General features: G+C 40.7%; 1 protein-coding gene across 1 annotated transcript in view; it reads left to right on the plus strand.

Moving 5' to 3' along the window:
* Positions 1-13658, plus strand: part of Vps13c (vacuolar protein sorting 13 homolog C) — a 148560-nt gene that overhangs the window by 59391 nt on the left and 75511 nt on the right. The window contains exons 26-34 of the mRNA XM_028771361.1: positions 2723-2876; positions 4914-4993; positions 6477-6536; positions 7011-7170; positions 8527-8643; positions 9953-10056; positions 10242-10409; positions 10866-11170; positions 13265-13412. Coding sequence (XP_028627194.1) covers positions 2723-2876; positions 4914-4993; positions 6477-6536; positions 7011-7170; positions 8527-8643; positions 9953-10056; positions 10242-10409; positions 10866-11170; positions 13265-13412 — 1296 coding nt within the window. The remainder of the gene's footprint in view (positions 1-2722; positions 2877-4913; positions 4994-6476; positions 6537-7010; positions 7171-8526; positions 8644-9952; positions 10057-10241; positions 10410-10865; positions 11171-13264; positions 13413-13658) is intronic.

Here is a 13658-nt window from a genome sequence, read left to right on the forward strand (position 1 = left end):
AGTGTATATTCTAGGTTTTGTTTGTTTGTTTGTTTGTTTGTTGTTTTTTTTATAAGCTGATACATGTGAGTGTACACAAATGCACACACAGTTTCAAAACCATGGAAATTATTTTTAAAAATGGTTTAAGGGGAATCAGTGTATGTAAGCTATTCTGGAAAAACTCAGTCTCTTAATTAGGATATGTGTTTCTGTATAAGATTTCTATTTTTATGTACAGATGTATATATTACTCTCCCCAGCTCCTTTCATTTTTTTTATTCATTCTTTACCCTTTTTTTACAGTCCAGACTTTATCCTCCTTCAGGTCTACCCTTTGACTGTTACACATCTTACACATCCTCCCTCACTTGCCTGTCTCCAAGAAGATGTCCCACCCCCACCCCTCAATCCACCAGACCTCTCCATTCCGTGCCCAAGTCTCTCAATGGTTAGGTGCTTCTTCTCTGATTGAGTCCAGACCAGGCAGTCCTCTGCTGTATATGTGTTGGGGACCTCATATCAGCTGGTGTATGCTGCCTGGTTGATGCCTCACTGTCTGAGAGATGTCGGGGGCATGCAGGTCAGTTGAAACTGCTAGTCTTCCCATGGGGCCACCCTCCTCCTCAGCTTCTTCCAGCTTTTCCCAAAGTCAACCAAAGGGGTCACTGGCTTCTGTCCATTGGTTGGGTGCTAGTGTCTACATCTGACTCTTTGAGGTGCTTGTTGGGCCTCTCAGAGGGCAGCCGTGCTAGGCTCCTGTCTGCAAGCACACTACAGCATCAGTAACTGTCAGGGTCCCAGCCCTCCCCCTGACCTGGATCCCAATTTGGGCCTGTCACTGGACCTCCTTTTCATCCCACAGTCAAAAATTCTGACCTAGAATTGTTTCTGTCTATAAAAACTGCAGGGACAAAAATGGAGAAGATCCTTGCATTTTTTTTTTTTTTAAAGCTAGTGTTAGGCTGTGGATTCCAGGCTGGCCTTGAACTCACCATCTCACTTTCTAGCCTTGGCTCTATTTGAATGTGAGACATTCCTCCCACCTCACTCTGCTGAGTGCTGAGATTATAGGTCTCTTCGTCACATGCGGTATAACTTCCCCTTGAGCGAAATAGTTTTGGTCATTGTCATTCGTGTCTACCATAAACTTGTCAACTTTTTTTTTCTTTAAAAAAAAGATGGCTTAGTCAGGGTTTCTGTATAAAAGAAGGGTAAGTTTTAATTGGTAGCAGAAAACCTTTTATTGCTTTCAACATCAGAGCTTCTAAATTCCAATGTGAAGAAAAAAGTCAAGCATGGTAGTATAGGCCTGTACTTCTAGTTATCAAGAAAGCTGAGGCAAGAGGATTACAGCTTTAGTCTCTGCTGGAGATATACAGGGCATCCTGGTCAACTTAATAAGACCCTGTTTCAAAATAGCAAGCAAAACAAAAGAAACAAAACCGAAAAAAGGGGTGGGATTGACTGGAGACAGAGCTGGGCACATGCTGCTTACAGCTTGTGAGGCCCGAACTTCAGTCCTGAGGACTGTTTCTAAAGAGTAGACACGCAGGGAAAGAAAACCCGATGAGAGGGTTCCAGCACAGTTTGGGGGTACAAAGAGATTTCTGTGCTAGGGATATGATTCCTTTTAGCGACATGTGTACATTTGCTCTGTAAATGTCAGCTCTCATCTTCACATTGGTGGGGCTGCAGCTTTCTCTCTCCATCTTTGCCTTTCTATGTTCTATATTTTCTATAATAATTTTTATTACTTTGATGATAAAGTGCAAAATAATACAGATTTGTTCATGGTTGACTTTGATATTCTGGAATGACAGCCTTCCCTAAATCATCATGTCAGATTTGATAAGTCTTAGTCTTACGGGTATTTCCTTGATCTGTCTCCTACCCTTGGCTTTTGACTTGTCTCTTGTTTTCATACTTTGACCCACAATATAAGGAAAGCCCTTGACCCCTGTCTTCAAATGCTTCAGGGTGCTTGCTCTTCCCTTCAGCTGCAGCTGTGCTACCTCAACCATCATTTATAGAAATCAGACTCAGTTCTTCCCCTCAGCCCCATGCTCCCAGAAATAAGACTCAGACTCAAAATATTTACAAAAACCTTGGCCATATAGCTAGGCTCTATTCTGACTAGATCATAACTTAGATAATCTTACTATTTTAACCTACATTCCTCCACATGGCTGATTACCTGTGCTCAGGTACTATGCAGCTGTCTCTTCACATCTTCCCAGACAAATCTGCCATTCTGTATCCCAGAATTCTCTTCTGCCTCAGGATGTCCTAACTTTATCTCATGCCTAAGCCATAGGCTTTTTAATTGACAGGCAGTGCATCCATACAATACACAAGACAGTGTCTCGACACCATTTCTTATATGTCTTTTAAAAATTGCCTCAAATGTTTGATTTTTTTCTATTGGCTGAATATTTTTGGCTGTCATTTCCAAAATCAAATTGAATACTGTGGAATGAACACTCTCACTTTTTGCTACTAACAGAAGAATCTATCAGGTTTTTTTTAATTGAAAAAATGCTAAGAACCTTAGCCTTATTTGCATGTGCTTTTAGTCCTGATCCTAGAGTTCAAGGGTAACCCCATCTTTGTGTCTGGTGTGAGGATGTGATTAGAATCTTCACTCTAGCAGTGCCCTGAGTGGGAAAAGGCTTCGCTTCTGTCATTTTAAGGATGACTTTCACTTACCAACAACTCTCCCCTGCCCTGTGGAATCTTTTAGGTGGTTTTGGAACTCACTAGACAACAGGAAGAAGAAGAGACAATTCTAGTGTTTAGTGTCACTCAGTTAGGCACAGACGTAACAATGAGGACATGTGACCTGACTGCGGTGTCCCATTTGAGGAAAGTCAGCTTGGATCACCATAACATTAAAGGTAACAGCCATGAAAATAGAAATAGTCTCGTTTATAATCAAACATTTGCACTTCACTATGATGGATATAATAAGCACAGTGCAGTAAATACTTTATGAATACTAACTCCATTCTAGAACAATAGCCATTAGGCATCCATGTTACTGTCTTCGGTTCACATGTAACTAATATGCACATGGCCATGAGACATCCGTCTTACTGTCTTCCGTTCACATGTAACTAATATGCAGGTTGATCATTCACCCAAGTTCAAACAACCGTAGGGGATAGAGCCCTGACTGAGGCATTGGAAGCCTAGTTCTGTGGTCTGGCATCCTCAGCCACTATAGTACATGTCCTCAGAAAGTCCACTGATGTTAGGGAGTATCATTTCCATTTCATAGGCAGAGAAAGGCTAAATAACCCAAAATACCTTGCTCCCCCCTCTATGTTGTTCATGATGGATTTTAGAGTTTGGATCTGGACTTAGGCTACTGAAGCCTATTCTGTTGGCGTCATCCTAATGTTGTGACCCCTTACATAGTTCCTCATGGTGTGGTGAGCCCCAACCGTAAAGGATCTTGCTGCTACTTCATAACTCTAGGTTTGCTATGGTTATGAATTGTAATGTAATACCTGTGTTTTCTGATGGTCTTGGGTGACCCCTGTGAAGGAGGTTGCAGCCCACAGGTTGAGAACCTCTGTGGTAGAGTGTTTGTACAGCATAGAAACACTGTGATAGAAATAAAAAGTTTGGGAGACGCAAAGGCCACTCTCTTGTAAATTCTATAGTTCATCATTTCAGTGCATTTCTTACGAGCTCAGAGATTTGAGGCATGAATGAGTGACAATTAAAATTACCCCAAAATTTGCCCAATACTTTAGTCAAATACTAAGACATTTTATGATTTTTAGAAAACAGTTGAAACCAATGTAAACTCCAATTAAGTGTTGCTAATTTTCTTAGGTAATAGATTGATAGAATTTACATTACAAACATTAGTAATAATTGTTAATAATAAATTTTCTAGGCTGTTTTTTCTTTGTGTCAGTTAAGACTAGAGAGGGGGCTGGAGAGATAGCTCAGCCATTGAGAGTGCCTGGGTTTGATTCCCAACACCCACATGGCAACTCACAACTGTCTGTAACTCCTGGTCCTGGAGATCTAACCCTTCTTCTGAATTCCTAGGGCACCAGGTACACACATAGTGTACATACATACATGAAAATAAAACACTTACACACATAAATCTTTAAAAAAAAAGTTATAAAAGGGAAAGACGAGGGGTGGGGTGGCTTTCCAGCTGTTCTAGAAGCAGACTAGGGAAGGAGAAGCATGAGCATGATTCAGTGGTCGATGAGCCCGCCCTCCCTACACAGATCTGGGAGCCAGTTCCTCTTTGTGCCCATACACACGATAGAGTTTTGAACTCAAAGGAGAAGTTTGTTTCGGCTTTGAAACCAAATCTTACTCTGTAGCCCATGCTGGCCTCAGACTCACCGTATACCCGAGATGGGTCTATAATACAAGGGTCCTCTTTCTTCTATCTCTCAAGGGCTGGGATTACAGCTGTAAATCACCACAGCCTACTAAAAAGAAATTTTGAATTGTCATCCTCTGTTTAAAAATTATTTGAGTTTAGTAAGTATAAATAAAATATTTTAAAACAATTTAAGAATCCACCAGAGATTGTCCTAGTCTCCAGTTCTGTAGTTGAGAAAGTTAAATAGCTGTGGGTTAAGGTCAGAGATGAATCAGAATTCACATTTCCGGATTCTTACACCCATAGTTCATTCTGCTGCCTATAAATACATGGCATCCTTAAAAATATCTTAAGAGGTTTTGTCTCTTTTTGAGCACAGTATGAAAGTGAAAGTGAAGGGTTTTAAGTAAGCTGGGAATTTAAGGCAAGGATTTCAGCTGCCTTATGTTCTCACCAGTAATGCTTGTTACTTCATAGCCATGAAAATGCACATGGATAAAGCACCACTAGACAAAGACATGTAGGACACTCTAAAATTTCATAAAAGCAACTTATTTGCATTTCTCTCTTTTAGGATCCAGAAAGAAGCCAATTCACTTGATTAGCTCTTCAGACAGACCTGGATTAGATCTTTTAAAAGTGGAGTACATTAAGGTAAGGGCCACAGGAGGATGATGCCGCTGTCTGGACCACTGGAGAGACAATGACCTTGTATCAGGAATAGATCTCGGTGGACTTACTTGCTCTTAGCCCTCTGCTCTCATTGAGAGCAGGAATATTACAAAACTGCTGGGCAGGGAGATTACAAAGCTGCCAGGCTGCTAACCCAGAGGCAGAACCCAGAGTGGAGTGAGTACTCTTCTATCTTGGGCATTTTTTTACCACTACACGTCTTGTAAAAAGAGGTGGCAATTAGTCGAGTCTATACATTAAGAAGGGAACGTGGAGTTAGGTGGAGTTGAGATGAGATCTGTCAGGCCTGGGGGTGGACTGAAAGATGTGCCCCAGTGAGCAGGACAGAAGGAGCAAATGGTGCTCACCTTTGTTCTAGTGATTCCCTGACTCTTTTTTCTGTCTGTGAGGGTTATTCAATGTCTGTGCTGTTGGACACTTAGACTGAAGTTGTTCTTCCCTGTTCCCAAAGTGACTGTAAATTAGAAGAGAAAGATGTGCAAACAAACAACACTTAAATTGTAATCGCAGCTGGATTTCTAAGGAGACGGGCAGAGCAGAATTGCTGTGGAGAGACAGACCAGAAGGCTGCTCATGGGAGGCAGTCTTCAGAGTCCTTTCTTCATTGTTCCCAAAGGACTGAACTGAGTCCAGGGAGTGGTTAGAGATAATTTTTTTTTGTCTTAGAACAAAGACCCCAATACAACAGAGCTTGCTCTAGAGATATGATTTGTGAAGAACTGATGTTTCTCTCACCAGAGATTGAACTAAGCTCTGTAGAGTGGTACAAGCATCAGATGATGGGTGGGTGAGGTGAACCTTACATGGTCTCTCCTTGACTTTAGCTTTTCAGTTCCCTGAGGAAATGAATGCTCCTCCATGCTTAATAAGAGCACCTTTCACTGTCATGAAAAATAGAGTGTATGTAATTTTACAATAAGACAAAATGATACATGGTTGTCTTAGTTACCTGTGGTGTGATCAGACACCACAGCTCTGACAACTTATAAAGAAAACGCTACATTTGGGGCTCACAGTTCTCAAGAGTTAGCGTCCATGACCATCATGGCTGAGAGCCAGGCAGAAGGAAGGCAGGCATGGTGCAGGAGCATTAGCTGGGAGCTTATATCCTTATCTGTAAATAGGAAGCACAAAGCCTACTGTCAGTTACATATTCCTTTCACAGGGCCACACCTTCTAAAAAATTTCCTTTCCAAAAGTTCCACCAACTGGGGACCAAGCATTCAAATATATGAGCCTTTGGGGGCAATTGTCATGCAAACCACCACAGTATGTGTTCTTTTTCTTCCCTTTCTACCTCCCTCCTTTCTCTTCCTCCATCTCTCTCCACACAGGGTGTGTTCATGTGTTCCCTCCACCCCCCACCCCGGCACACACACGCACACAAAGATTATAAAAATTTACTTTGCTCTTAATTCCTTCTTTGGAAATTTTATTTTTTCAGGTTGATAGAAATGGGCCTAGTTTTCAAACTACTTTTGAAAAAACTGAACAAACTGTCAAGGTAAGAAATTTTTTCTAAAACAGTGTATTTTATTTGAAAATAACCTGTTCACTTCATACTTGAGCCTGTGTTCGCATTTCTGCTCCTTAAGCTTGAATGTCATAGATGCCATGTTTGGAATCACTTCCAGATGTGGGAGCCCAGAGTGAGTCTGGAGCTTCTTACTAAAACTTGCCATTTTCTGTAATCACAATAGCTTGTTGAAGATCCGGGAAGCCAGTTACATGTTGACTGTGCAGTTAGCCAGGGGAGCCAGTTATTGCCTCCGTGACCGTTTTGTTTGGGAATGGAGTACTTAGTTACTGTGATGCTCTCCTGTGTCCTTGAGTGTGTAGGTGTCATTGCTGTCTCTGTACCCCTACATCAGCGAGTCATGATCTTCTTTCCCTGTCTCCCTTTTCTATCATGCAGTCTTTGCTGAGACCACAGATGGGAACTGGGAAAGAACTAATTTTCTTTGTAAAACACTTTCAGGTGGCCTTTTCATCTTTGAATCTGTTGCTACAAACACAAGCTCTTCTGTCTTCTCTTAACTACTTGACAACCATCATCCCATCAGACAGTCAGAACATGGGTGTGGCCAAGGAGGTGCAGACCATAACTGAGAAACAAAAGAACTCTCCCCTGCAGAAAGGTATGAGACTAATCAGTGTTCTTCATGGCAAACATCTAAGAAGAACAATTTGAAGGAGCAAAGCTTTGTTTTGCTTACAGTTTCAGAGATGTCAGCCCATGGACACTTGGTTCTGTTGCTTCTGAGCCTGTGTGTTGCCAGGCAGAACACGATGAAGCACATGGTAGAGATTGAAGTGGAAGGAGGCAGACAGAGGGAAGTGGTCTGAAGATAAGCCATGCCCTGCGAAGGCACACCAGTATATTACCTCCCAATAGTGCCATTAGATTATGAAACTGTTAATGGACTTATCTATTGATGAATGTCAGAGCCAAAGTATTCCATTGTCTTTCAAAACAAACACAGTAAGCAAACAGACAAATCTCCAGTCATTGAAATACCATTACTTCTGCTTCTAGGGTTTTTCTCAATTGAATCACCTGGTGCATAAAGCAGGGGTAGTAGATAGGTAGAGAAACATACTGGCAGTTTCAGTACATGGGAGGCTGAGGCAGGAAGATCATAATTTCTAGGCCAGTTTGGATAGGTGGCATAGAAAGTCCTTGATTCAAAAAAAATAAAGTGTCACACATATATACAGACACCCAGACACTCAGACACACACACACACACACACACACACACACACACACACACACACACACAGAGAGAGAGAGAGAGAGAGAGAGAGAGAGAGAGAGAGAGAGAGAGCTCACAGAAGAGAATATAAGCAATGCTACTGTTTTTAAGAAACTTTGTTTTCTTCTTGTGGCTGGGATTGCTTTTGGAGGGTTACTAGAGGAAAACCTGCGGGTGTGCTGAGTCCTCCTCATCCTAGTGGCTCTGGAAAGGCTCTCAGGACAGCCTTTGAGGAAAGAGACCCAAAGATATGAAGACAGGGACTATTTGCATCTTTAAAACAATCTTATGTTTTATGTGTTGGGTGTTCTGTCTACATGTATGCATGTATACCACATGTGTGCAGTGCCCATGGAGTCCAGAAGAGGGCATTGGATCTTCTGAAACTGAAGTTGTGAGGCACCTTGCAGGTGCTGGGATCCCAGTCCTCTGATCCATTTCTCCAGCACCCCAAAGATTGCATGTCATTGTTGAGACTCTAGAATTCTAACCCAAAAGAACTTAGTTCACATTCTGATTATATTACTTAAAACTATGTGACTTTAGACACATTACTTTGCTTTTTTGAATTTTATGTTCTATTTACTTTAGACTTTTCATTTTTATATGTATCTGTTTTGTATAACATGTATTTTATGTTTTATAAATATCTTATACTCATTTATTGTATATTATGTAAAATGTATGAAGAAACTTCTGTAGAATTTAGCTTACTAGAATCCATTGCTTTATTTTTAGTGATGGTGTCCTCCAGAGATAGTGATGTGATTAGCTTCAGGCTGTTTGCCAAACTGAATGCTTTCTGTGTCACTGTCTGTGATGAGAAGAACAGTATTGCTGAAATCAAGATACAAGGTAAAGTGTGACAGTATTTAACAGTTGTTTAACACTAAGCGTTTCCCCCCTTCATTCTCTTTCTCTTTCTACAGTGCTAGAGAAAGTACGTGGAGAGGGCTCTGAACTTCGAACAGTTGTAGGGTGTGGCTGAACTGGATGCTTAGGATTAGATGATGTTCAAATTCTGGCTAGTGTAGTCGTTTCTTCTTTCCTTTCCAAATTGGTAACATACCTACTTATATAAACTTTGTTCACAAAATTTTTGTAGCCTTCATCTCAGGCAGAGTGTTTACTGCTGTGGTGAACACCAGGACCAAAACCTAGGGAGGAGAGGGTTGATTTATACTTCCACATCAGTCCATCATCAAAGAAAGGCAGGACAGGAACTGGGAAGCAGGAACTGAAGCAGAAACCATAGAGGAATACTGCATACTGGCTTGCCCCTCATGGCTTGCTCAGCCTGCTCTCTTTTGCAACTCAGGACCACTGTTCCAGGTGGCACTACACAACGTGGGCTGGACCCTAACATATCAATCACCAATTAAGGCAGTGCATTATAGACTTACCTACACGCCAGTCTTATGGACATGTTTTCTCAGATGAGAGTTCCTTTTCCCAGGTGGCTCTAGCTTATGTCAAGTTGACACAAATCTAGCCAGCACAGTCTTCATATAAATGACTTAATATCTATAAAGAATTAAAATGTATTTTATGCTCACTTATCCTGAATTGATTACTTAGCACTAGATTTCCTACCAGGGAACTGAAAATTTATGTAATTATATTTTATTTTATTGTTTTTGTTTTTTTAACAATTTATTATTCACTCAAGATAATAGGAATCTTTTTAGTGTCATAGAAAATGACATTTAATGAATTTTTCTATTTTTTCTATTCTTTGAGAATTTCATATGTGTATACTAGGCAAGATGATCATAGCTACCACTATTCCCCACTGTAGCTCCTCTCGGTCCCCCCAGCATGGCCTCTCTCAACTTTAGGTCCCTTATTATACTTAACTACCCACTAAATCCCATTAGTGCTGCCAGAATGGGCATGGACGAGAGGCCACATTTGGGAGCATGGGTAACCTACCAGTGGTCACACTCCAAAGAACAATGATGCTTTCTCACCAAATTGCTAGCAACTGTTCCTTAGGTCTTATGTAATTAGATTTTAACCAAAAAATAAGTTTGATATTTAGAAAACTAAAAATATTTAACAGGAAATTTACCAATGTGTTTAGACATTCTGTATATTCACAAATCATAATGAAATGAAATATTTGTTATATTTATAGAAATTACAATAATTAATTTTTTTTCAGGCCTTGATTCTTCTCTTTCTCTTCAGTCAAAGAAGCAGTCACTTTTTGCCAGGCTGGAAAACATTATTGTCACAGATGTTGATCCCAAAACAGTTCATAAGAAAGTATGTAAAACTGAATGGATAGTTACTAGTTTTTGATTATTGCATAGAGACTCCGTTTTACAATATCTTATTTTAGAAAATAAATGTATTTCAATGAAGATTATAACTTCAGGCCTTTTCTGACTTGGGCTTTGTTTTGCAAATGCTTTTCTGTGCAGAGTACATTCACATTTCTGGTTTTTCAGGCTGTATCTATAGTTGGAAATGAAGTTTTTCGGTTTAACCTGGATTTGTATCCAGATGCTACTGAAGGGGACGCCTACACTGACATGTCCACCGTGGATGGTGTGGTGGCACTTCACGTCGGCTGTATTCAGATTGTCTACCTGCATAAATTCCTTCTATCACTGCTGGTAAAGTCACTGTTTATGTGTCCACATTTCCCCAGAAGCTGGAGGGCTGTGATTGCATATGTTGTAAACTTTGGGCTTTAGGCAGTGGATGTTTTGATTATGCCTGGTGTTTATTAATGAAAGTAGTAGCCAAAAGCCCTCTCTAACTCTTGAAATCTAAGTCATTGAGTGATTTTTGTCTGCGATTGAAATTAGTTTTCTAGAACACACAGAAGCCAACTATCTGAGTGCCCAAGTGTTGAAAATGTGTTCACCCCTCACCTGAGCTCAGTGGCAGAGCAGTGCTCAAAGCGGGGCAGTGCATGACTGAGAATGGTCTTCCTCAGTTCCTTCCCTTCACTAGGAGAATAGGGCTCAACTCTAAGGACCCTTGGAAGAAATTGTGTGTTAGCAGTGGGTAGGCTTATTAACAGATGTCCCTGCTTCTGAATGTCTCCTTTTATGTATTGTCCGCAGAGCTTCCTGAACAATTTCCAGGTGGCCAAAGAGGCACTGAGTGCAGCCACTGCCCAGGCTGCGGAAAAGGCAGCCACAAGCGTGAAAGATCTCGCACAGAGGAGCTTCCGTGTTTCTGTCGATATTGATTTGAAAGCACCAGTCATTGTCATTCCTCAGTCCTCTCTGTCTAGCAATGCTGTTGTGGTAGATCTTGGGCTAATTAGAGTTCACAATCAGTTCAGTCTGGTGTCTGGAGAAGATGCTGTGAATCCTCCAGTGATCGACAAAATGGAGGTGCAGCTCACAAAACTGAAACTATCTAGGTATGCATGTTTAGAGCTGTGCTAGGAAGTATGCACTAATTTCTCATGGGATTTTCATACGATGTTTCTTTAGCAGACCATTTTCTGATATAAAAAGTTGCAAAGAACTCTTAATTTCTGGTCAGCTGGAGTGTGTGTGTGTGTACATCCTTCATGCAGAGCTACCAACTTGTTTAATTTTTTTCCTTACATATTTTAAAATGTGTATATATTGTTGTCCAAAACACTGGTTGCTAACCACTTGAGAATAGAAACTTTAGCCAGGAGTAGTGATGCATACCTTTAATTCCAGCACTTGGGAGATCTCTGTGAGTTTGAGGGCAGCCTTGTCTATACAGGACAGCTAGAGCTACACAGTGAGACACTGTCTCAAAAAAAGAAAAAAAAAAGCAAGTGGGAGAGAGACTAGAATAATAGAATATACATCTTGATCCTGTGTCCCTAAACGCCTTAGCCTGTGTCTCTCAAAGTAAGGCCATTTTTCATATGTTATCCCATGATAGGAATAGTAATTTCTAGAAATAGCATTGGCATGCTGTTGTATGTGGATCAGTATTGAGGTGGCGTCAGTTATTGCGGTGATTTTCACTGTAGTACCCCCCTCTGCATGGTCCCTCTCCCCTCTCCTGGAATCACACACTGTGTTCATTTGGGCCCTCTGCTGTTGAAGTGGCTTCTACAGTAGCAGATCTTCACCCTGCTGCTTGAGGTTGACGGTCTGGCTCTCCTGGTGACGCAGGACTTCAGTCAGCTTACACATTTTGGTAGCTGTGTAAGTAATACTGTGTCCTCAGTACTCATGCTATGTGGCATGTGAAGACACAAAAAGATTTAAAACCAATTTTCATTTCACCAAAGGTGATTTAATTATTCAAAATAAAAAAAAAGAGGCAGTTGTAGGTCAAGAAGAGAACCCCCGTGGGAGCATTCTGGAATGCCTCAGCAATGGCTGCACTTTCTGACTTCCTGATTTCCTGTGCTGCTGCTCGCTCACAGTTGTTTCTTTGGTCTCAGCACCAACAAATACACTGCTGTCCTCTGATCAACCACAAGCATGCACTCAGAGGAAGGCACTGTCAGTGATGGGGTCATTGTGAGCATCCCAGTGTGATTGTCATCAGCCTAGGTCAGTTCTGCATGTCTCGATGCAGTCAAGACACACAATACATGTGACACAGATGAGTGGGCTACGAGTATTAGATGCTATTTTTTTTCCTATGGTGAATTTTTCTTACAAGTAGGAAGAAGAGAGTCTAAAATCGTAGGAAGTGTAATCAATGAGGAAACAGCTGATGAGGTCATTTACCATCTTGTAAAACATTAAGTCCTCTACACAATTGCCTGAACATTCTATGTACAATGTGTAGAATTGTCTGCATGTTATGTGTCTGCTGGTAATTTGGTAGGTGTGTTTATACCAATTTCTTCACAAACACAGGAGTAGATGTATTGCAGAATGACTGTGAAAGGCGCTTGGTCCCTAAGCAGTAGGACCTTTTCTGCTCTGTCATTTTAGCAGAACACTCAGATAACTGAAGGACTGTAGTGTGACACAAACTGTATTATTCCTAGAGTGATGAACTTGATTCTTTCTTGTGTATCTGCAGCATTATGAATTTAAAACAAATAAAAAAACAAAACAACCTTTAGCTCAGTTCTCCTTTTGACGATTTTAAAGAAAAGTCTTTAAAAACATATTTTTTTTAGGGGCAAGGCATGATGGTGTATGCCTTTAAATCTAGCACTCAGGAGGTAGAGGCAGGATGATCTCTGATTTTGAGGCTAGCCTGGTCTATAAAGGGATATCCAGTATAGATAGGGATATACAAAAAAATCCTCTTGTCTTGAAACAAAACAAAACATTTTTCTAATTGCTCAATCATGCATTATAATCTGTCTCTCCTAGTGGATTATAGGTTAATTTCTCTCCTAGTGGATTATGGGTTAATTATTACCTCAACTCTGAAACCCCTGAAGCCACACTATTATAAGTTAGCATCTAGAGCATCAGATAGTGCTTGGCACTCTACTTGATGTTATAGTTTGTTGCCCTGTGTGACAGCTTGTGACTATATTCTCTCTCCTTTTTACTAGGACAGCAATCCAGCCAGGCGCCTGCCATCCTGATATTCAGCTGTTGCACCCAATTAACTTGGAGTTTTTTGTAAATCGAAATCTAGCTGCAAATTGGTACCATAAAGTGCCTGTTGTAGAAATTAAAGGGCGTCTTGATTCAATGAATGTAAGTACATGCATGAAAATAACTTTACTGTTGGCATTTCAACCCTGAAAGCTTTCTCAGATACACTAGGAAAGTGCAGATTATTTACTGAATACTGAAAGAAACATTTTAGTGAAACTTTGTCCAGCAGTTTCCAGTAGACATTAATCTTCAGTTAAGTATTATTAACTTTTAAATCTGTTACACACCCATTGTGGAAATCTGTGTACAAATCACTTGTCATCGTGTCTCTCATATTCTTATATG

The sequence above is a fragment of the Grammomys surdaster genome, unplaced genomic scaffold, assembly GCF_004785775.1.
Source record: "Grammomys surdaster isolate TR1022 unplaced genomic scaffold, NIH_TR_1.0 206, whole genome shotgun sequence".
Classification (NCBI taxonomy): Eukaryota; Metazoa; Chordata; class Mammalia; order Rodentia; family Muridae; genus Grammomys; species Grammomys surdaster.